Below are 21,735 nucleotides of genomic sequence, written 5' to 3'. Positions count from 1 at the left end.
CCTTTACTCCCCGTCCCCCCTCTCCTCTCCTCCTCTCATGTCCTCTCCATTTTTCTCCTCCTCACCACTCTGTCTGCTTCACTCGTCTCCTCCCCATTCCTCTCCTCTTAACCCCTGCAGGACATTGATGCCACATCACTGATCCTCATTCCCTCCAACACTTCTCTCCTACTGCTACTGCTCATGTGTCCTAAAGGTCCCGTCCGGCCAGTCCAGAATGCTAACTAGAACATACACTGTTTTAGTGGTTGGGTGAGACACCAACAGACACACACATACACATGTATACGCGCACACTCACATACCCCCCCCCCCCCCCCCCCCCCCCCCCTGACCCTCGCCGGACAGGAAGGTCAGCACCCAGGGGCGTCTTCGTTGCTTCGTTGCTTCGTTGCTTTGTTGCTTCGTTGCTTCGTTGCTTCGTTGCTTCGTTGTTATGGTTTCTGAGTGTTGCTAGCAAAGCATGTCAGCATTTTTGGCAATGGTGTGAGGACGCTGAGGAGGATAATGTTGTCCACCAAAGCAAGGTCATTAGTCTGTTTATTTACCTGTAACTAATTTATTCATTTAAGGAAAGCATGAGGCAGTCATCCGATGTTTGTTTCGTAGTGTTTCTAGCCAAAGCTAATTTACCACACTTATCCCTAGTGGAGCTTTTGTTTAAAAATAATAATACCAGATTAACATTATTAAAAAGTTTCCCAAAGAAAATTGGAATGAAATAAAAGAAAGAAGACACACAGATAGTACATTGTTAAAGAAACTAAGTATGCAAGCATGATTGTTGCTGAATTAGCCACAATTTTGCATTTATTTTGAAGGCGCCAGTTGGAACCAATTTCAAGAGATCTGGCATTGTGTTCCATAATTTTATGCCTTTTGCTGCAAAATATGTTTTGCATAAAGAGATGGTACAATTGCCCTTTGACGTTACACGGGTGGTTGACACCAGTCTGCAATCTACTGAGGTTGGGGGGCAGTGTTTTTTAGGCATTTGACCAATTCAACTAAATGTAAGGAAATAAAATTAGCAAAACCTAAAATCTTATATTTGCTTCGAATTTGGCAGTAATGATATCTTTTCTCTTCTTGTCCAGGACTTTCAAGGCCGGGTTATAAAGACACTATATGGCCTCTATTTGATGACTCCTGAGCCTGGGACCATGCACCTAATGCGCTGGTTAGGGTGATGCTGTATTAATTATAGTTAATGAAACAACTATTGATAGGGGGTGCTAGTATATCGTAAATATTTATTTGACTACTAAAAAGTGTTGATGGTTGGTTCATATGGATTTATTGTAGGGCTATGGATCAACATAACCCACATAATGAATGCCTTCCGAGACGTTAATGCCATCTGGGGTGCTTTTCATAGTAGTTGGATTTGGAATAAAGAGACTGGTAAATGAGGGATCGCGTGCATGAGAGGGACAGAGGGAGAGAGAGAGAGAGAGAGAGAGAGAGAGAGAGAGACAGAGGGAGAGAGAGAGAGAGAGAGAGAGAGAGAGAGAGAGAGAGAGAGGGAGAGAGAGAGAGAGAGAGAGAGAGAGAGAGAGAGAGAGAGAGAGAGAGAGAGATCGAGGGGGGGGGGGGTGTTGCTAGGAGACCTTGACATAAGCTTTGTATTGAAGATCAATGCAGTGGCGATCAAATCAGTTTACCTTCTGTCCGTTATGTGTATGAGAGAGAGAGTGAAAAAGAGAGCGAGAGAGAGAGAGAGAGAGAGTAAAAGAGAGGGAGAGAGAGAGTGCGCGCGCGTGAGAGAGCATGAGAGTGAGAGTCCTTGCGTCGGCTATAATACCATTGACATCTCCCTCGCTCTAAGCTCAGTTCGTTGACAATTTGAGAAACAGCCAGGGAACCGAACCGATACAGGTCAGCACTGCTGGGGGGCGACAGAGACAAATGACGCTGGAGACAGGATGAATCCAGAGCATTTCCACAGCGGATCCACTGCAGAGAGAACCACTGTGAGTTCCTTGTTAAAGGTCTGGAATTATCCACTCTGCGGGGAAGAAATGGCTGAGGGAAGGAAGAGAAGCGACTGATTATAACTCTAACACACCGGACACGCTCAAATGCTGTCGGACTCCTGATTGTGCAACCAAGAAAAGGTACTAGATAGTACCAAAGAAAAGAGAAGAAGAGAAAAGAAAACGAAAGCCAAAACACCAATGTTGACAAAGTCTGGTTTGTTTTTGTCTTGGCTGGAAAGCCCCTCAACCTGCCCTGCGAGAACTCCATTCACCGGTCTGCCGACCGCTCTGGGTAACACGTCTCCAGTGCTGCTCGCTCGGTCGTCAGGTAACACACAGAGAACTATGTGAGCGCAAGAGCCGGCCTGTTTGGCAGTGACATGGGGAGGGTGGCCTCTCGTCCACGTGTCGCTGGACACACTTTACTTTGTTGATGCATGGTTCTTGGGCGGTGAGGCAAGGAGACCCCTGACTTGCCACCTGATGGAAGCAGCAGTGACACGGTTAATAGCTCCTCCTCGTGTTTGTTAGAGGGGGGAAAACAGCTGGGGGGCTGAGCAGAGGCTGCTCTTGCCTTTTGTCTCTGCTGTCGTAGCTTGTTATCTTCCTCCACCCCCACTCACTCACACACTTCAATCACATCCTGCTTCTCCAACATTCCTTTGATTCCGCTCCATTGATCGTCGGTTTCTGTTAGTTCAGATTGAGTCAAGTTGCACCCCACCCACCCCGCTCTGCTAAATCACCCCTTACTCTCCTCCATCCATCTCCCCGCTCTCTCTCTGTCTCTGATCTCCCTTTCTCTCTCTCTGTGCTTGCCATATCTCTACCATTGTGTAAACCTCAGATTATTCCAGTCTCTTGTCATTATATCTTCTCAGTCGATTACCAATTTATTCATTCTGCGAGGCCACTTTCCTGTGCACCTGTCTCGCTCTGCCATCCCCTGACGTAAAAGAGAGAGGCAAGACTCCCCTCTCCTCCCCCTTACCCTCATCCTATTACTAGCACCGGGATTAAGAATCCACTCTATTCTGCATCCGCAATGTTCGCCTCCACCTCCTCCTCCGAGGAGCTGTGGAACTCCACCGAGGGTCCGTCGTGGGACAACCGCTCCCGTTGGAACTCTTCCCTGGGCAGGGAGGGAAGGGGGGGTGTCGGGGGCCAGGAGGATGGGGAGCAGCACCCCTTCCTCACGGACGCCTGGCTGGTGCCCCTTTTCTTCTCCCTGATCATGCTGGTGGGCCTGGTGGGGAACTCTCTGGTCATCTACGTCATTTCCAAACACCGGCAGATGAGGACCGCCACCAACTTCTACATCGGTGAGTGGAGGCAGGGCGACTGGCCACTGCTCGTGATGGAAATATCCCGGGCAGAGTCGTTTGGTTGTTCGACAAGAAAAAGCACGAGTTTTACTTTATGCGATTTGAATAAAAATGAAATATTTGGGTATTAAGTTCAATTTGCAGAGTAGACAGGCTGCTTCTGCTTTTTTGCTGAGAACTTAATATCTGAATATATATATATATATATATATATATATATATATATATGTATGTATATATGCATATATATATCCGTTTTTTAAGTAGGTAGGTGTAGGATGTTAACATTTTTCTCTTTTTCGTTTTATTTTGATATAGGATATAATATTTGCTGCTAGAGGCTTCTATGTATTAATCTGCATGATGCAGGATTAGAGTGGTCTGATAACAAGAAATAACCAAATAACACTAAACAGTCCCTGTAGAATATTATTCGTTTTTTCATGCAGTCTTTTACTGCAGGTGTTTCAGATGCTGAGGGACGATAACAAGAACACCCTACTGGGAACAAATCATTATGAGTGACCCATATTAACCTGTGAACCTATCAAATGAAGAAAATGAACATGTGAGAAAGGTTGTCAAGTTACAAAGATTGATGTCCTGACAATCAAGTCCGGTCCCAGTGGAAGTTTCCCTGCCCATACCTGGTATTCAGGGCATACTGACGTTTGCCGAACGTGATTGATTTTCTAAATGGGTTCTGATAGCTCTCCAACCATATCTGCCACCTCCCCAGAATTCCAATTGAAACGGAGGGATTGATAGTGAAGGTTATTTCAACAAGGTGGCGTCAACGTTTCAACTTTTGCATGTGTGTGCGTGTGTGTGGAAATGGGTGAGAGTGTGCGTCGATGCATGTTGCATTCCCATCACATCACAGTGTACATGATGTGAATTTCTACTTGGAATAATGTAATATGCCAAGGCACTTCCGTATTACACTCACCTATACACTCAAGACTGTTTAATACTCAGAAACATCGCTTCATATACATATCCACAAATAACCTTGACCATGAACAACAGCCTTAAGTCAATGTAGTTTGTCATTTTTCCTGCTTGGAATTTAAACCGTTAATTTCCTGTTTTTAATAGTGTAAATCACATTGCAATATCAGATTGGTAGGGCCCATTCAATCTCTGCTTCCTGCTGGGATAAATTATGCACAGCTGTTCATAATCAGGTGGAGAAGAAATGGTTATCTATAAAGATGTAGATATTGTACAACGAATAATGATTTCCTGCCTTCAGCCAGTAAGATGCTCTGAAACATCTGAAAAACAACCGTTAATCATTTGATGAAGCGGTTCTCTGACACAAACAAAACATCCTCACTTTAGCACTTTAGGCAAGCTTGGCTTATTGTGAACACTTAATCACATTGCTCCAATGTGATTCACCAGAAATCTTATTAATCACACATTACACTGATAAAAGACTCTGCCAGGTGGTTGCCTTGAAGCTGGAATATTTATTTTGAGTTTAAACTGGAGACATGGTAGACATATGTGTCCACACATAAATCAACACTTTATAAGAATTGAATGATGATATCCCCGAACACACATCAAATTACATCAACTGTCACTCAGCGGATAACATATACAAAAATCTTGATTGAAATGTTTATCTTAATGTTCAGTCGATGCCACAGTAATGTTCTGTTTAAAGTTAGGGGTCAAGCCTTGAGGATAAATGGATGACTGGAAGCAGGAGTGTGTTTGTGACAAACCCTTAATATTTGTCTTTCTTAATCTACAGCAAACCTTGCTGCCACAGACATCACCTTCCTGGTGTGCTGTGTGCCCTTCACTGCCACGCTCTACCCCCTCCCTGGTTGGATCTTTGGCGACTTCATGTGCAAATTTGTCGCCTTTCTTCAGCAGGTGAGAGCTTGACTTTGTTCGAACTCATTTCCTGTTATTTGATACACGATTCATCCTTGGCAATTTCAAACACAAATGTGTGGCGCCTCTTTTCAGCAGGTGTTTTACCCCTAATTATGGAAATACTTCTTACATTTGACCTTGCTGCTCACACTATACAAAGTAGGGATGGGCAAAATGATTATTTTCCGGGAATCAGTTTTTTCAGTTCTGTTCACTATCACGATTTGTTCGTTTAATTTGTTCGTTTAATCAGATTACGTCATTTGACAGTGCTTATAAGTATTGGGTACGCCCGCCAATTAAGGCTTTTTCACAGACTGCCCTACCATAAGGGTACTGTCGGCGGTCGAAACGCCAGCCGTAATTGAGCTGTGCCAGGCCGCACCGAAATCGAACCGCACCGCACGGTGGAACAGAAAACGGAAACTAAAAAAAATGTCAGTAACGGTGCGCTCGGAAAACAAAAAAAGCACATTTCTGTAGCATTTGCCTATACGACGCAGTTCGACCATTTCCATGGTAGTTAAATCAATACTTTATTAAAGCATTCAATTGTGTTGTAGAACAAAATAAAAATAAAACGTATTCTTGTTTTGGGAATCAGTTCTCGTCGTTCACCTTCGGGATTCGTTCGTTGTGAACGAATCGTTCGCGACCGACCCATCCCTAATTCAAAGTGACTTTGTGATAAATTAAAGGCACTTGTCCATGTGGGACTGTCTTTTATCGCTTATCTCTTTGGTTGTATATCATTAAGTGGTACAAAAATTAGAACCCCTGCAATTAGTTTAACAAGCTGCACCTGTGCCAAGTGGCAGTTGCACCTCTGTGTTATTGGTTGAGGCTTCCTCATGTAGAACTTAAACACATACTAAATCTAATACAAAATGAAGTCCACTATTTAGAATCAAATTATTAAAGGGGTTTAAGGTATCCAAAGAGAAATAGTTTTTGCCGCCTTTCCAATATTTACAAATCGTATTAATTGACCCATATTACACAGATGCATGAAAATAAGCAGAAATAGCTGCAAAGTTTGTTTGAACTCAAATATTATTCATAACTAGTCAAAATGGTGCCAGAGTCCGAGAACATCTGTGTTCCAAAATGTTTCCTGTAATTTTGATAAGAACTAAAGATTGACTTCTTTGAAGCTTATTGCTTATTATCTTCCCGGGGAGATCTATTAAATTGAAGACGAGAGGTAGGTTCAAAATGAAGATGGTTGGGGGAGGGAGGGGGGGATTGAAACAGTGAAGACGATAACAAGTAATGAGTTAAGTGCTGTTTAAACAAAGAATAGCCAGAAGGACTTTATGAACTTCATTCTAAAAAGGGAATGAGCCTTTGAGGTAGGTCTGCCATCCAGGCAAGAGAAACGGCAGACACACACACATTTTCACTTCAAGGGGTAGGCTTTCTTTTTGAACACTGAAAATAATTGCATTTAGTTTTCTTAAGATAACTACTCTTTGGACTATATAAATCTTGTTCTTTCAGGGTTTTTATAATTTATTTATTATTTAGACCCATCATTCGGCTATCTTTTTTACTGCGTCAGCTTGTGTCACTATCTAAAAATCTTCTTCTAATCCATTGCTTCTTTCCCCTTCTTGGGTGCCCCGAAATGTGAAAAGGTGGTCCTCTTTCAACCATGTTGTAAAAAATCGTACAACCGTGTTGTAAGACCTCCCACTTTTCACATGTGGCTTTGTACTGCTCTATTGATCAGTTTATTATTAGATTAAGAGAGCAAAAGGCAACTAATTGATTTTGATTTGAACGGAACCAAAACTAGCTGTTGCCTTAAAACAAAATGTAAAAAGAGATAAGACGCCTTTAGATGATTTTTCCAAGTGTGTTCGCAACTCCCATATATATAATGTCCATACCTATGAATATTATATATAATTTCCGCCAAGTTCATTCAATTAGATGCCAATTAGTTATACACACTGCAGACTTAACCCTCTTAAGGAACTGAATATTTGATCAGACAGAAACATAGTAGCCCATCACAGCAGGTGCAGGAGAGTCTGCTGTCCTTGATGATCCTCTGGTCATCATGGACATCATGGACCTTAACACTCTCTCGCTATATATCAACAAAAATGCAGTGCTACTGCAACCTTATCTCAACAACCTCACACATACACAAGGCATTGGATGAAGCATTTGACTCTGTGTCATTCATAAGCAAGAACTACCCGTCCTTTTTCAACAGTTTACATTTTTTAGATTAGTCTGTTCTTATTTATAATGCAATTTTACAAGACAGCGGACTGTAAGGGTGCATTGGCTTCTTCTGATAAAAAAATCTCAGCGCATTGACGTCAACCCAATTGTCAGCCTGTTGATGCACGATGAAACACTTTGATTCTACAATTCAATTCAATTTTATTTGTATAGCCCTTAATCACCATTACAGTCTCAAAGGGCTTAACAGGCCAAATATTTGTGACACCCCCCTTTACCCATGCCCCCACACGGGCAAGAAAAAAAACCCTTGAATCAGCAAGGAAGAAATCTTGAGAAGAAACGCAGTGTAGGGGATCCCTTCTTCCAGGGATGGTCAGGAGTGCAATGGGTGCCACAATTGACATACAGGTAAATACATGCACATCATATTAAAATGGTGATGGGGTTCTGGCCGGTTATCCATGAGGAGAGTCCAGGCATCCAGTCCAGTACCCGCAACACGCTAGAACAGACAGAATAGTGAATTAGAACGGAAAAAGTACATGGTGGGAATGTATAATGTAATAAGAAAAGCACAAGCAAACAGAGTAGTCTTCATTTCGCATCTGTCGTTTTCACACTCCAAATGCAAGATTATAGAGGTGCGTTTTGAGCTTTCCTTTGAATAGCTCCACAGAGTCAGCTTCCCTGATCACTGATGGCAGCCTATTCCATAGGCTTGGGGCTCGATAGGCAAACGCTCTCTGTCCAGCCGATTTCTTTTTAACCTTCGGCAATGAAAGAAGGCCCGCTCCCGAAGACCGGAGGGACCGAGAAGGACTATAAGGAATAATCAGGTCCTTCAGGTAGGATGGAGATAATCCATGCAAGGCTTTATAGGTTAGCAATAGCACCTTAATGTCTGATCCGAAAGTTATTGGTAGCCAGTGTAAAGAGGCGAGAATAGGTGTAATATGATCAAACTTTCTCGTTCTGGTCAGCAGTCTAGCTGCCGCATTGTGTACCAGCTGTAAACTTTTTGTGGTAGAGTTCGGTAATCCCGAGAACAGTGCATTGCAATAGTGCAATGTTGACGAAACAAATGCATGAATCAGTGTCTCTGCATCCACTGCAGATAACATTGGTCTGATTCTTGCAATGTTTCTCAGATGGAAAAAGGCAATTCTAGTTATACTTCTTATATGTTGGTCAAAGCATAATTGAGGGTCAAACAGGACACCAAGATTTTTGACGGACGCACTCTGTGGGATGGCGAAGCCATCCAACCACAGAGAGACATCCTCAAACTCTTCCCGGTCCCGCTTCGAGCCGATAACTATCAGCTCTGTCTTCCCAGTATTAAGCTGTAGGAAGTTTTGTGACATCCAGCCCTTCACAGCAGCCAGACGGGACTCAACCCTTTGAATCTGGGCCGAGTCCCCGGAATCTACAGGAATGTAGAGCTGGGTGTCATCCGCATAGCAATGGAAACTAATTCCGAAGCCGCGGATAACGTCGCCCAGGGGAAGCATTTAAATTGCAAAAAGTAATGGACCAAGAACCGACCCTTGTGGTACGCCAAAGCGCAATTTACAGTGCTTTGATTCTGCACCCTCATGATGCAAAAATTGGGTTCTATCTGTGAGGTACGATTCAAGCCAACCAAGAGCCGTACCCCCGAAACCAACATAGTGTTCAAGACGGTGAAGAAGAGTGCCGTGGTCGATCGTATCAAACGCAGCGCTCAGATCCAATAGCACAAGCATTGTGCTTGTATTTTTATCCAAAGCTAAAAGGATGTCATTTACAACTCTTGTAATAGCAGTTTCAGTTGAGTGGAAATTCCTGAACCCCGACTGGAAAGGTTCAAAGAGATTGTTCCTCGTCAGATAATCAACGATTTGCTTTGCTACAATCCTTTCCTGTACCTTGGAAAGGAAGGGCAGATTCGATATAGGCCGATAGTTCCTGACTAATTCAGGATCTAGGCCAGGCTTTTTGAGTAGCGGTTTTAACACCGCAGCCTTGAAATTGGAGGGAACAATTCCTGTTGAAAATGAAAGATTCATAAGCGAGAGGATTGCAGGCCCCACCGTTGGAAGAAGTTCCTTACAATCTGTCTACAGTAAAAGCTTTGCTGTACCCGTGTGGAAATGCCCGAAAATAGATAAGGTATATGCAAAAAGCATGACTAGATTTTTCTCAGCTGCTCTGAAGATATGATTACGAGATGCAAACAGAGAGACCAGATGATTAAGAAGATAATAGACAATTTCATTTTTTTGAATATATAAAATAATATAATAATATTAAATAATATAATAATAAATAACAACCCCAAGTGTAGGCCCACTCCCTCTCAGCCCTTTTCCATCGACGTGTTGCATTCACCTTCCTTTTGAGGAGACATGGGTAGAGCTAAGATAGCGCCATGTGCACGCATGAACGTTACAGTCAAGGTGGAATACCTGAACCAAACAAGGAAGAGACGCCATGATTTTTCATAAAGAAACAAAGAGCAGTCAAAGGTCGAAATGATCTCTTAATAGAGGCAGTTGCAAAGTCAACAGATATTTAGCAATTTCTAAAATATTACACTAAATTTATAGCTCTTGAATCTTACCCATAATATCTCATTGATATACTTTCACTTTACTAGCAATCAACAGCCAATCATTTTTCTATTAATCTATATTTAACTAAAGTTGGCTTGCACTTTATTGTATATAATAAAAGAAAAATAATATTTCACTTTCAATACCCAGAGATATATTTTTCTTTTGCAAAAAAGGATTACAGCCCACGTTCAGTGATGGGCTGGATCCCATTCCATCCATTGAGTCCCAGGTACCTGGCTCCTGGTGAATTCATGTGGAAAAATACACAGATTAGTGCCACAGAAGCACTCATGTCTAATGCGCAACAGAGTGTATCCTGGCAGCCCATCCATCCTGCATGTCTCTCGCTCTCGCTTACTCTCTCTCTCTCTCTCTCTCTCTCTCTCTCTCTCTCTCTCTCTCTCTCTCTCTCTCTCTCTCTCTCTCTCTCTCTCTCTCTCTCTCTCTCTCTCTCTCTCTCTCTCTCTCTCTCAATGAGAGCTCCACTTCTGCTGGTAATGGGGATACCTGTTGCTGTCAGCCATGAAGCACCTCCGCCTGAAAAGAGAAGAAGAGCAGTCAAACATTATGGAAGAGGAGAAGCTTACGTTTCTTCTTTCCATTTTAAATGTAAGCTTTGTATATGGCACTATAAAAGAAAACATATCTATCATTCTTTAATGATATATATGTCAACGGTTCAATTCAAGACAAAAATGTATGCTACATTTATATTACTTTCATTTGTGTGCATTACACAAATATATATGACCAAAAAATAATAATTAGGTTGTATTTCCTTAAATTATATTATATTATATTATCCAATCCAATCCACTTTATTTATATAGACAATTTAAACAAACACAGGGTTCCCAAAGTGCTGTACAACAAGATAAGAAATATATAAAGATAATAAAAATACACTGCCCACATAACACATCGACATAACATCAACTCATCTACATAACATCAACACGCTGCCTGGAGTTAAAAGCCAGAGAAGAGAGGTGAGTTTTAAGATGGGGCTTAAAAAGAGACAGTGAAGGGGCTTGTCTGATGTGCAGTGGCAAATTATTCCACAGTTTTGGAGCTGCAACGGAAACACCTCCGTCAACTCTGAGTTTTACCCTGGCTCTGGGCTCTGTCAGGAGCAGCTGGTCAGCTGACCTGAGAGAGTGGCTGGGAATGTAGGGGTGGGGCAGCTCGGATAGGTGAGGTGGGGCAGCTCGGATAGGTGAGGTGGGGCAGCTCGGATAGGTGAGGTGGGGCAGCTCGGATAGGTGAGGTGGGGCAGCTCGGATAGGTGAGGTGGGGCAGCTCGGATAGGTGAGGTGGGGCAGCTCGGATAGGTGAGGTGGGGCAGCTCGGATAGGTGAGGTGGGGCAGCTCGGATAGGTGAGGTGGGGCAGCTCGGATAGGTGAGGTGGGGCAGCTCGGATAGGTGAGGTGGGGCAGCTCGGATAGGTGAGGTGGGGCAGCTCGGATAGGTGAGGTGGGGCAGCTCGGATAGGTGAGGTGGGGCAAGGCCATTCAAGGCCTTAAAAACAAATAAGACAATTTTAAAATGAATTCTAAAATGCACAGGCAATAAGTGAAATGTGCTCATACTTTCTTGTGCTAGTAAAAAGACGGGCAGCAGCATTTTTTACCAGTTGCAGACGAGCAATGGAGGACCCGCTAACCCCCATATAAAGTGCATTGCAGTAATCCAGCCGGGTGGTCACAAAGGCGTGGATTACTATTTCAAAGTGCTGTCTCTGAAGGACTGGTTTAATTTTTGCCAGCTGCCTCAACTGGAAAAAGCTAGACTTCACCACAGCTTTAATCTGGCTGTCAAATTTAAGGTCTGAGTCCACTTTTACCCCCAGATTGGTCGTAATTGGCTTGTGGTACTGTGCTAAAGAACCGAGATCAACCAGGGGGGGTCACAGAAGGTAGGACCTGAACCATTCAAGAGCTGTGCCACTGATGCCCACCCACTGCTCCAAACGAGCAACCAGAATATATATCGAACAATGGAAGTGTACTCGTTTCAATTGGATCCAAATCTGTCTCTATGAGGAGACTTCTCTAATGCTGCAATATAATGTACCATGCAGTTTCTCTCTCTCTTTCTCTCCCCCCCTCCCTCCAACTTGTGGCATCCTGGCTTCTGATATTCAGTGTTTTAATTATTTTTCATTCATTATGCATCTCCCCCACACTCATATCTCTCTCTCGCTCTCGCTCTCGCTCTCGCTCTCTCTCTTTCTCTCTCTCGGCTGTGCGCTGCATTATAATGTGTGTGGTTGTGGATTGCATAAGTTATATGCGACCAAATTCGGTGTGCTGGTGCGTGTATTTGCGTGGTGGTAGGGGTCCATGGCTGGTTTGTGTCCAGGGCCCGTGGTCATGTTAATCCGTCCTTGGAGTCAGTAGCTAAAAAAAATAAAAGCGCTGATTCTGTGCTGTGCAATGTTTTAAAGCCGGATTGGAAAATCTCAATAATATTTTGTTCATTTAAAAAGTCCATGAGCTGGGAATACACAATCTTTCTAAGATTTTAGAAAGAAAGGGCAATTTGGATAAAGGCCTGAAGTTTTCCAAAACAGTAGAATCCAGCCCAGGTTTTTTTAACAACGGATGCACAACGGCATGTTTAAAGTTGACAGGAACCACTCCTGAGGTCAGACTGCTATCACTGCAGAAAATGATGGTCCAACAGTCTGAAAAACCTCCTTAAGAAGTCGGGGAGGGACATTATCCCCCGGAGAGCCTGGGGGCTTCAGATGAACAACAATATCCTGCAAAAAGGATAGGGTCACAGGCTCAAATGAGTCAAAAACAGCTGAGCAGGGGACAGACACTGAAGGGTCAATGGCAGGTGGCGAAATAAGTTGTCTGGCAGATGTCACTTTATCAATAACGAAGTGAAGAAAGTTTTCACTCACAGCCGGGGAGGCCTCCATTCCAACTGTCTGTGGTGCATTTAAGGCAGAGTTGATAACTTTAAACAATACACGAGGCTTGTGAGAGTTTAACAGGACAATATCAGAAAAATATTTTCTTTTAGCCTCTTTCACAAAGGATGGTTATGACGCCAGCAATCCCTAAACATTTGAAAGGACACTTTAATTTGTCCTTTTTCCATTTTCACGCAACTCTTCAACATTCCTGTCTGGCAACACAGGTTATTTCATTCAGCCAGGGCTCCACCTCTGACTTGGTTTTAATGCTGTCTAGCCTTTAATGGAGCCGCAAAGTCTATGGCAGTTTGACAGGTGTCGAGAAACCATGAGTTCAGAGCCTCAGTATCCTTATACACAAATGCAGGGTAGACACAGTTTTGACTGAAAGCACTAGTAAAGCGAGCTGCAGTGGAAGGGTTAATAACCTGACATCGGCGAGCGGCAGTGCGAGGTTTAACTGTTTGACAGCAAACAGTAGCTTCAAACAGCACAGGCAAATGGTCAGAGAAAAAAAGCGTCACAGATCTCCAGATTAACAACAGGCAAACCATTAGATAAAACAAGATCAAGTGTGTTCATGTGTAGGCCCAATTACAAACTGCACAAGATTAAACGTGTCGATGATGTTTAAAAATTCTCGTGCCAATCGGTTCTCAGGGCAACACACGTGAATATTACAATCTCCAACAATAATAACCCGGTCATATTTAGGCATTATATCCGCCAAAAACATATACAAATCTGTTAGAAAGTCTCTGTTATATTTGGGAGGCTGATAAACCACCGCACACAACACTGTGTGAGAATGTCCCAGCTCAAACAGACTTAGTTCAAAGCTGGTGGTGGATGGCAGCGATATCTGTTTGCATTTTAAGTCACTCTTAAAAACAGTCGCAATTCCTCCAGCTCGGCCAGACGTCTGGGGAGGATTAAAATAGCAGCACTCGTCAGGTAAAAGTTCTGTGAAGACAGTGGACTCCCCAGCACAGTTATAAAAATAAGTCTCTAAACCAAAACTATATGCAACCCATAGAGAAATCTATGGGTTGATTATGAATTACTTTCGTTATAATGCCAATTCTAAAGCGACAACATCTTGTGAACATGAAAGCAGATTTCAATGGTTGCATAGACAGTACAAATATCAAGGTCAGGGTATACACCGACAGTGTTCATATCAATAGCATGATGTTGAGAAGCAAAATGAAAAGTTATGCCTATTTCCACGAGAGTGCACTACCCCATTCCCCCCCCCCCCCCCCACCCCCACCCCCCCACAATATTACATTAAACGAAAAATGTAGAATTGTCCTAAAAGGGGTAGGGGGTCATCAAAACATTAGTGATCTAATTACCATATAAATTGCAGTGAGAGCAGGGCCCCCCTTCACGGCATACTTTAAACAGAGCATGAACTAGTGACTGATGGGAGCTGTGGGAACTCGATTACTCACTCCCTGTATCATCAGATCTATTCTCCCTGCTCTGAATATAATCCCCTTATCTCTCTCACTCTTTCTATAAATATATATATATATATATATCTTTCTATATGTCTTGCTCTCCCGGTATATCACATCATGGTTATGCTCTGGAGCTTTGAAGGCCTTGAGTGCCACCCTCAGAACTTGGAGAGAGTGAAAGGAGTGAGACAGACGGGGGGAAGACGGGTTAAGACGAATCCAACAGACCCAGGGTCTTATGGAGGGCAGCTTAGAAATAAACAGAGACCTCGTCATTCTCAATCATTCTCAAGAAGCTCCCGGTTTGAGTCTTGCTGCTGTCCGTATAGATACTTGGAGGTCCTACAAGTGGGAAAAGAAGCATTCATTTTGAGGTGTTAATTTATAAGACTGGAGGATGTATAGCTCCATACAGCTAATGAATATAGCACTTGATTTGACTATGCAGATGTTGTCAATCCCAGCGCTGGGACTCTAATACCTTACTAACACCCTCACATGCATACATTACAGGGTGTAGAACTCATTAGTAAACTCCCAGGCACATGGTGCGGTGAATTGAGATAGAGCCCACTCTCTCTGAGTGCCAATCAAACGCTACCGTTTCCTTTTTCTTAATGAATCATCTATTTTTGTATCTCCTTCCTCTTCTTTGCGCCTTCAATAGAGGGCTGGGAACACGGTGGATAACGAGTGCAGTGTATGTGAGCAAAAGGGGACGGGTTGTGATTCAGATGGGAGGCTTTTGAGTTTTTATTCAGATTGAGTAAAGGCAACTGGGCCTGTCGTTGTGTTAAGTAACAGTGAAGAAAAGGATGGAGGAGTGTTTTAAAAAGTGTTTTAAAAATCATAGTGTTAGTTTGATCTACATTTTTGTATCGGACTCACCATCATAATTGACAGCAATTTTGTAAACGCAAAATGGTGTCGATCTCAGCTTTAATAGGATGTATTTACATGAAGAAAAAGTAGGTGTGACATTCTTTAGGATTTGAGTGTTGAAGAAAACCCAATGCTGTGTTGTAGCCTGTTGCTAGTTTCTATGCGCAAAGACCATTATAATGTTACAATTATTGATTTATATGTTAATTGTTGATTCCATAAATGGCCTGTAGGAGTGGCCTGTATGATGGATTATTCTCATCCACTGCTTGCTTCACTAATATAAAATCCAACATAGGGAGGTGCTCACGTGCATTAATGGGTGTTAATTGAATATGCATGTCAAAACAGATGGATGCACTATTAAATGAGAACTGTGTCTACAACTCCTCCCGACCAGGTGACGGTGCAGGCCACATGCATCACCCTGACCGCCATGAGCGGCGACCGCTGCTACGTCACCGTGTACCCGCTCAAGTCGCTCCGTCACCGCACGCCGAGGGTGGCCATGATCGTCAGCGTCTGCATTTGGATCGGTGGGTTCACGCTGTCCTCTGGGCGTACTATTCAGTTATATACTGACAGCAATGGGAGAAGCTTTGTAAGAAGTAACAAGTGAATCATAGAACAGTCCCTGACAGAATAAGTCAAGTTGTTTTCATATCAATCTGTCTCTTGAACCCTCTCCCATCGTAGGTTCCTTCATTCTTTCCATTCCCATCTTCCTGTACCAACACATCGAGGAGGGCTACTGGTACGGTCCCAGGCAGTACTGCGTGGACAGGTTCCCCAGCAAGACGCACGAGAGGGCCTACATCCTCTACCAGTTCATAGCCGCCTACCTGCTCCCCGTCCTCACCATCTCCTTCTGCTACACGCTGATGGTGAAGAGGGTAGGGCGGCCCACCGTGGAGCCAGTAGACAACAACTACCAGGTGTGGAAAACCTCAACTCAACCCTATATGCAGCTTGACGATGCCCAGCGGCAGCTGTGCAGACGTAGATACGGTTGAGATATATTCTCCAAACTGAAAATCAATTTGGTACAGTTGTGGAGTTCCTCTGCAAGGCAGAAGAACTAACCCGTTTCCTCTTCTCTCGTTCGGTCCACTGCTCTTTCCCCCTGATCTCTCTGATCCTCCCCAGGTCAACCTGCTGTCGGAGAGGACCATCAGCATACGGAGCAAGGTGTCCAGGATGGTGGTGGTGATCGTCCTTCTGTTCACCGTGTGCTGGGGTCCCATCCAGTTCTTTGTCCTCTTTCAGTCCTTCTACCCCCAGTACCAGCCCAACTACGCCACATACAAGATCAAGACGTGGGCCAACTGCATGTCCTACGCCAACTCCTCTGTCAACCCCATCATCTACGGCTTCATGGGGGCCAGCTTTCAGAAGTCCTTCAGGAAGACCTTCCCCTTCCTCTTCAAGCACAGGATCAGAGACAACAGCACGGTGTCCCGGACCGCCAACGCAGAGATCAAATTTGTGGCCGCGGAAGAAGGGAACAATAACAATGTCGTGAGCGGGATTGAATGAACGGATCGCTGGAAACCGATAATTATTGAGAACATAAGTACTGCCTTCATATTCCGGTATCCTTAAGGCCTCGGAGACTTACTAATAGGAGGCTAACTTTGGTTAAAAGAGACTTTTGCGACTTTTGAACCGCATATCCTGACCTCATTCATGGATCTCGTTTTGTCTGCTCTGTGAACATTAGACTGGTCTTATTTGATAGTGGATGTTGGTCCTGACCACAACTGTAGTCCTACCGTATGAAAAGTCATGGTCTAATGCTGGATAAAAGAATGTCAAGTGCTTTTCTGATTGACATTTCTCGCACACATTACAGGACAAAGTGAATCGACGAAGAGAAAGTGTAATGGCACACACATATAGACTTTGGGATCACAAAGGATCACGGGCAACAGAAGCAGCCATAGACGTCTGATAAGGCAAAACAAACCGACATTGTGTGCCCACAGGAAATCCCTGCTAATCCACCTAGAGCAGTGGCCAATTAGACTCATATTTGATTGGCAGCTTGATGGACGTTTCAGATTAATTCCTGTGATACTCACCGGGCTACAATGAATGTAAGACACACAGCTATTACTATAACTGCCTTCAGTGCACAAGCTTCCCATTTGTAATATTTCTGCTGTGTGGAGACTGGGTAATGAGTAGCACTGCTGTTTCTTCATTGGAAAGGAAGAAACTCACACACAAATAAAAAAAGAAAGTTGAATTCTGTCTAATTGTCAGTATCAATGTGTGTTTGATGTCCTGAACTTAGCCACTACTGTTTGTTGGAGCTGTTTGTGATGCCAGATAGAGCTTCACAATGATTATATAGCATTCCTGTTTTCTAGTGCTTCATATCTAATCTTTGATTTTCATCACAATGTTTTTGTCCATTCCCAATTATAAATGGAATGCAGTTGGTGTATGACAGTAAGTTCAACTGTGTGTGTGTGTGTGTGTGTGTGTGTGTGTGTGTGTGTGTGTGTGTGTGTGTGTGTGTGTGTGTGTGTGTGTGTGTGTGTGTGTGTGTGTGTGTGTGTGTGTGTGTGTGTGTGTCGGGGGAGGGGGGGCTGATATGGGTGAGGGGTTGCAGTTTTCTTTGCTATTCAGTTTGTCACCGTATTTGGTATTTCGGTCTTCGCTATGTTGAACACAACACCACAGTTCTTCTGACCAATCAGTGTCCTATGAGGAACAAGGAGATACATGTGACAGGCTTTGATAGACAGATGGTTTATCCAATCACCTGCCAATTATTGTTTGAAAGGGCCTTCTCTTGGATGGTTCTGTGTAACAAACCATTCATATGGGGCTTCAGGTTATAGGAACCCCCGGTATAGAACCCAAGGACACTCAGAATCCTCCAGACTAGGTGCATCCACCCAGTACAGTTCTACTCTCTTTAATTAGAACATTTTGGTGTTCTTTAATGAGAACGTTTTTCCTGCAGATTTTTCAAGTATTTCCTAAAAAGATAAATTATAAAAATAATTGTCAATTGAAACCATAGACAAAAGCTTACAAACGATGAATGTTAAATGACATCCCTCAGGGTTTCCAAGCCCCAAGCTAACTGAAGGTTGTTATTTCATTTGAATAATTTTCATAAAAAAAACAACACCTTGCTATATTGACTTAGACTTAGTCATTTGGATTGACTTGAAATTTTTCTAAGCGCATTCGGGACATGATCGTGATGGGACTATTGTGAAAATGTGGCTAGCATGTTATTCTAGTTATGTATTTGTCTTTGTTACTTGACATTTCTAGTTAATATGTAATTGTGTGTGTTGATAGCTGTCTCATTCATTGGGACTTAAAATTAAAGCTTAAAATACCTCTTTGTGACAAACCTTTTTTATCATATACCTCCACAACTAAAGTGTGATGCTATGACGTGTAACGACAACATGCAAATAAAGTTTATTCATTTTCCCATATACGTTTTTTTCACAAAGTGTGCCTGATTAATTTACTGATTATTTAGTCCTAATACTTTGAGTAGGTAGTCCCGCTACCAATGAATACTAATAACCAGAATACCCATCCAGAAATATAACTGAAAATGTAATGAAATTCAAATAACTAAAGGATATGTTTAAAAGGTTTTCTCTTAATTCAAAGACACATGTGAAATTAACGATTTCAGTTGCTGATTGTGGAAAATATAAAAAAAAGAATCTGTGAATAACTTCACTACAAAAAGATTGAGTGGGAATTGGATGGAACTAAGATTAGGCATCTGTTCTAAGATCTTCTCTATTTACTAGAGATATAAATAACGTATGCATTCCATATGAATCTCATGTTAACTGATTGCATTTCAGGCATTTGTCTGATGTTTTCCCCAGTAGGATTGTTTGTATTTCTAGGAGCCCGACAAATTGTGCGTATCAAAAGTGATAATTTTGAGATGGAATCGCCAATTAACATGGTGTAAGCAGGATAATTGAGCAATTTAAACAAAGGTCAAATACAACTAATCGACTCAATTGTTTCTCGTCAATGTAGGAAAAAATAACACAAATCATTTGATTTTCGCTTATTGATTAGTTGATAGAAACCATTAGGTTAAAGATGAAAGTAGCTAACATCTGATCACTGTTGGTAACTGTGGAACCAGCTAAACAACACCAAGGTGTTCCGTTATGCAAAAAAAATAATTCTACTTTGTATAATCTTTTCCAATAAAGGGACAGCCCAGAGTGGTTACAATAAAGGTGATTATAAAGAATCCAATAACATGTCCCAAAGATAATAGGGAAAATCCTCCCTTCCTCTCTTATTCTTTAGATACTGAAATTGCTTATCCTCTGTAACCCAAAACATATAAAAGCCGTCTTCAAATGGCTCCCCACTGGCACATGTATTTTTCAGTCAACACAATATTAAATCAAACAGAAACGAAAGCATGCACACCCCCTCAGATGTTCTTGAGTCCAGACCATCTGAGGTGTATGATGATTCGGTGTGCATGCGTTCTAGATTTAACCAACAAACTCAACCTTGTCGATGCAGTGTTCTCCTCAACCCGTTGGAGAAACTGTAGATTTTCATGAGATTCATCAAATGGCTCTTTACAAATGAAAGAAATTTGAAATGAAAACAAATCGCCTCAATAAAAGCACAAAAGCAATGAAAAATTGAAAGTATACAAAAGCTGCTTTCACACGCAGATAACCACCCTTTAACATTTAGTCATTGTTTTTGTTTGTGTTTTTCTGTTTGTCAGTTTCTCCCTCTTGTGTAGGTCTACTGTTTCCCCTCACAATGATCGCCAGAAACAAACAACAGGCGTGTGAGTCACAAAGAAGAGCACAAATAGCACTTGTTCTCCTCTCTCCTAACGCTTTAAAGTGGTATTGCTCCCGCAGACGGGTTGGTTGAGGTCAACAAGTAGCGAAGGTGGGTGGTATATTGTCATCACCAGAGACAAAGCAAAAGTCAAATGATGACTTGGGCGCAGCAATCATTGGTATCTATTTCTGTCCCTGCAGCTCTCCACTAGAGCCTCCTATTGTTTGCCCCCAAATAACAGATAAGCGTTATTGCGAATGCAGGTATGACGAGTGAAAGAACAAAACAGACCCTTCAGTCAGATGCAAGTCACAAACGTCAGGAACGATGGTCCTCTTGCACCTATAAGCTACAAGCTATAAGCTAATTCTTCACTTATAGCTACAACCTTGTGGTGTGAAGGAGCTGTTGGAGGTGAGCCTGATCAGAGAGCAGGATGTAAAGACTGACAAAGGGCTGTGCTCTCTCTCTCTCGTGCAGTGACGCCGGTCCGGGTGCTTGCAATCCTAGGGGTTACGATCGCAGAGGTTTTGAGGACACAAGATAAGGGAGTGTTGTTGTACGTCCTGTCTGTTGAGGATGGCACTCTGTGTCCCCTCCACCTCTTTAATGAAGACTCTTTATAAACCTCTGGTTCCTTCATTCAAGAACCTGTAAAGATCTGCAAGCTTCAATGTATTTGCACGCACACACACACACACACGCACACGCACACGCACACGCACACGCACACGCACACACGCACACGCACGCACGCGCACACACACACACACACACACACACACACACACACACACACACACACACACACACACACACACACACACACACACACACACACACAAACACACAGTTGCACTTGCTGTCATGCACCAAAAGAAAAAAAACATAGTATTGTGGCATGCTTAATAATATTTGGCAGTATCCATAACACAAGTGTGTATGCAACGCAAATAGACCATATAAAATACAACAACTAAAAGAGTCTACATAACTAATTTGTATCATGTTTTGGATTAGTGTTTTTCTCCATTTCTTGCATCCCCAGTTTAAGACAGTAGACATTTCCATCCTCTTGAAATCCTAGCTGCACATTTATTGCAAATAGAAACAGTCATCCTCTGCCCCTGTGAATACGTTTTAACTGGTGATGGCGTGTTTGCTGTTTTGCACCCTAATCTACTACACCAACACCGTGTTGCTCTACTCTACTCGACCAACAAGCTTAGTCATGTTGTTCACGTAGCTTATAATATAGATTATATACATTTCATTACCAGCTCAAGTTAGAAGGCCAGTATGGTTATTGACTTTAAAATACCAATAGGTACCAATTGATTAATTCATCAGACCGAACCATAGAATCTCATGAGGCTCTTAATCATCCCAGTCATGTGCAGAAAACATGATTTTAAATCCATTTACATTGAAAGCTACTTATGGGCAGTCTATTCACTTGAACTCCAGTGTAAACCATAATTCACTGACTAAGTGGTACTATAATTATTGCTGACCTTTTTCAGGGAAACATGAACGGAATAATTCCCCATAATTCCCCATGAAATGGCATTAGCATGCTTTATCTTTTAGACCCAGCCCCAAGATCCAGAATTAGTGTTAAATATGTACCAAAATATTTATATGCA

The 21,735-nt window shown here is 42.6% G+C and overlaps 1 protein-coding gene across 1 annotated transcript; it reads left to right on the top strand.

The window, feature by feature from the left end:
• The first annotated feature begins 3,024 nt into the window (after positions 1 to 3,024).
• kiss1ra (KISS1 receptor a) lies at positions 3,025 to 16,804 on the top strand. Its single transcript, XM_056597179.1, has 5 exons — positions 3,025 to 3,301; positions 5,070 to 5,194; positions 15,669 to 15,804; positions 15,965 to 16,203; positions 16,415 to 16,804. The coding sequence occupies exons 1-5, from the start codon at positions 3,025 to 3,027 to the stop codon at positions 16,802 to 16,804; spliced, it is 1,167 nt and encodes a 388-aa protein (XP_056453154.1).
• Positions 16,805 to 21,735: the final 4,931 nt, after the last annotated feature.

The sequence above is a fragment of the Gadus chalcogrammus genome, chromosome 8, assembly GCF_026213295.1.
Source record: "Gadus chalcogrammus isolate NIFS_2021 chromosome 8, NIFS_Gcha_1.0, whole genome shotgun sequence".
Classification (NCBI taxonomy): domain Eukaryota; kingdom Metazoa; phylum Chordata; class Actinopteri; order Gadiformes; family Gadidae; genus Gadus; species Gadus chalcogrammus.
The sequence above is the reverse complement of the archived record's forward strand: the minus strand, read 5'-3'. Positions and strand labels throughout refer to the sequence as shown.

Excerpts from the sequence above, each read along its gene's own strand:
- kiss1ra (XM_056597179.1), top strand. The coding sequence starts at position 3,025 with ATGTTCGCCTCCACCTCCTCCTCCGAGGAGCTGTGGAACTCCACCGAG. Across the intron at positions 15,805-15,964 it reads CAGCGTCTGCATTTGGATCG|GTTCCTTCATTCTTTCCATT; the intron begins GTGGGTTCACGC and ends CTCCCATCGTAG. Across the intron at positions 16,204-16,414 it reads CAGTAGACAACAACTACCAG|GTCAACCTGCTGTCGGAGAG; the intron begins GTGTGGAAAACC and ends GATCCTCCCCAG.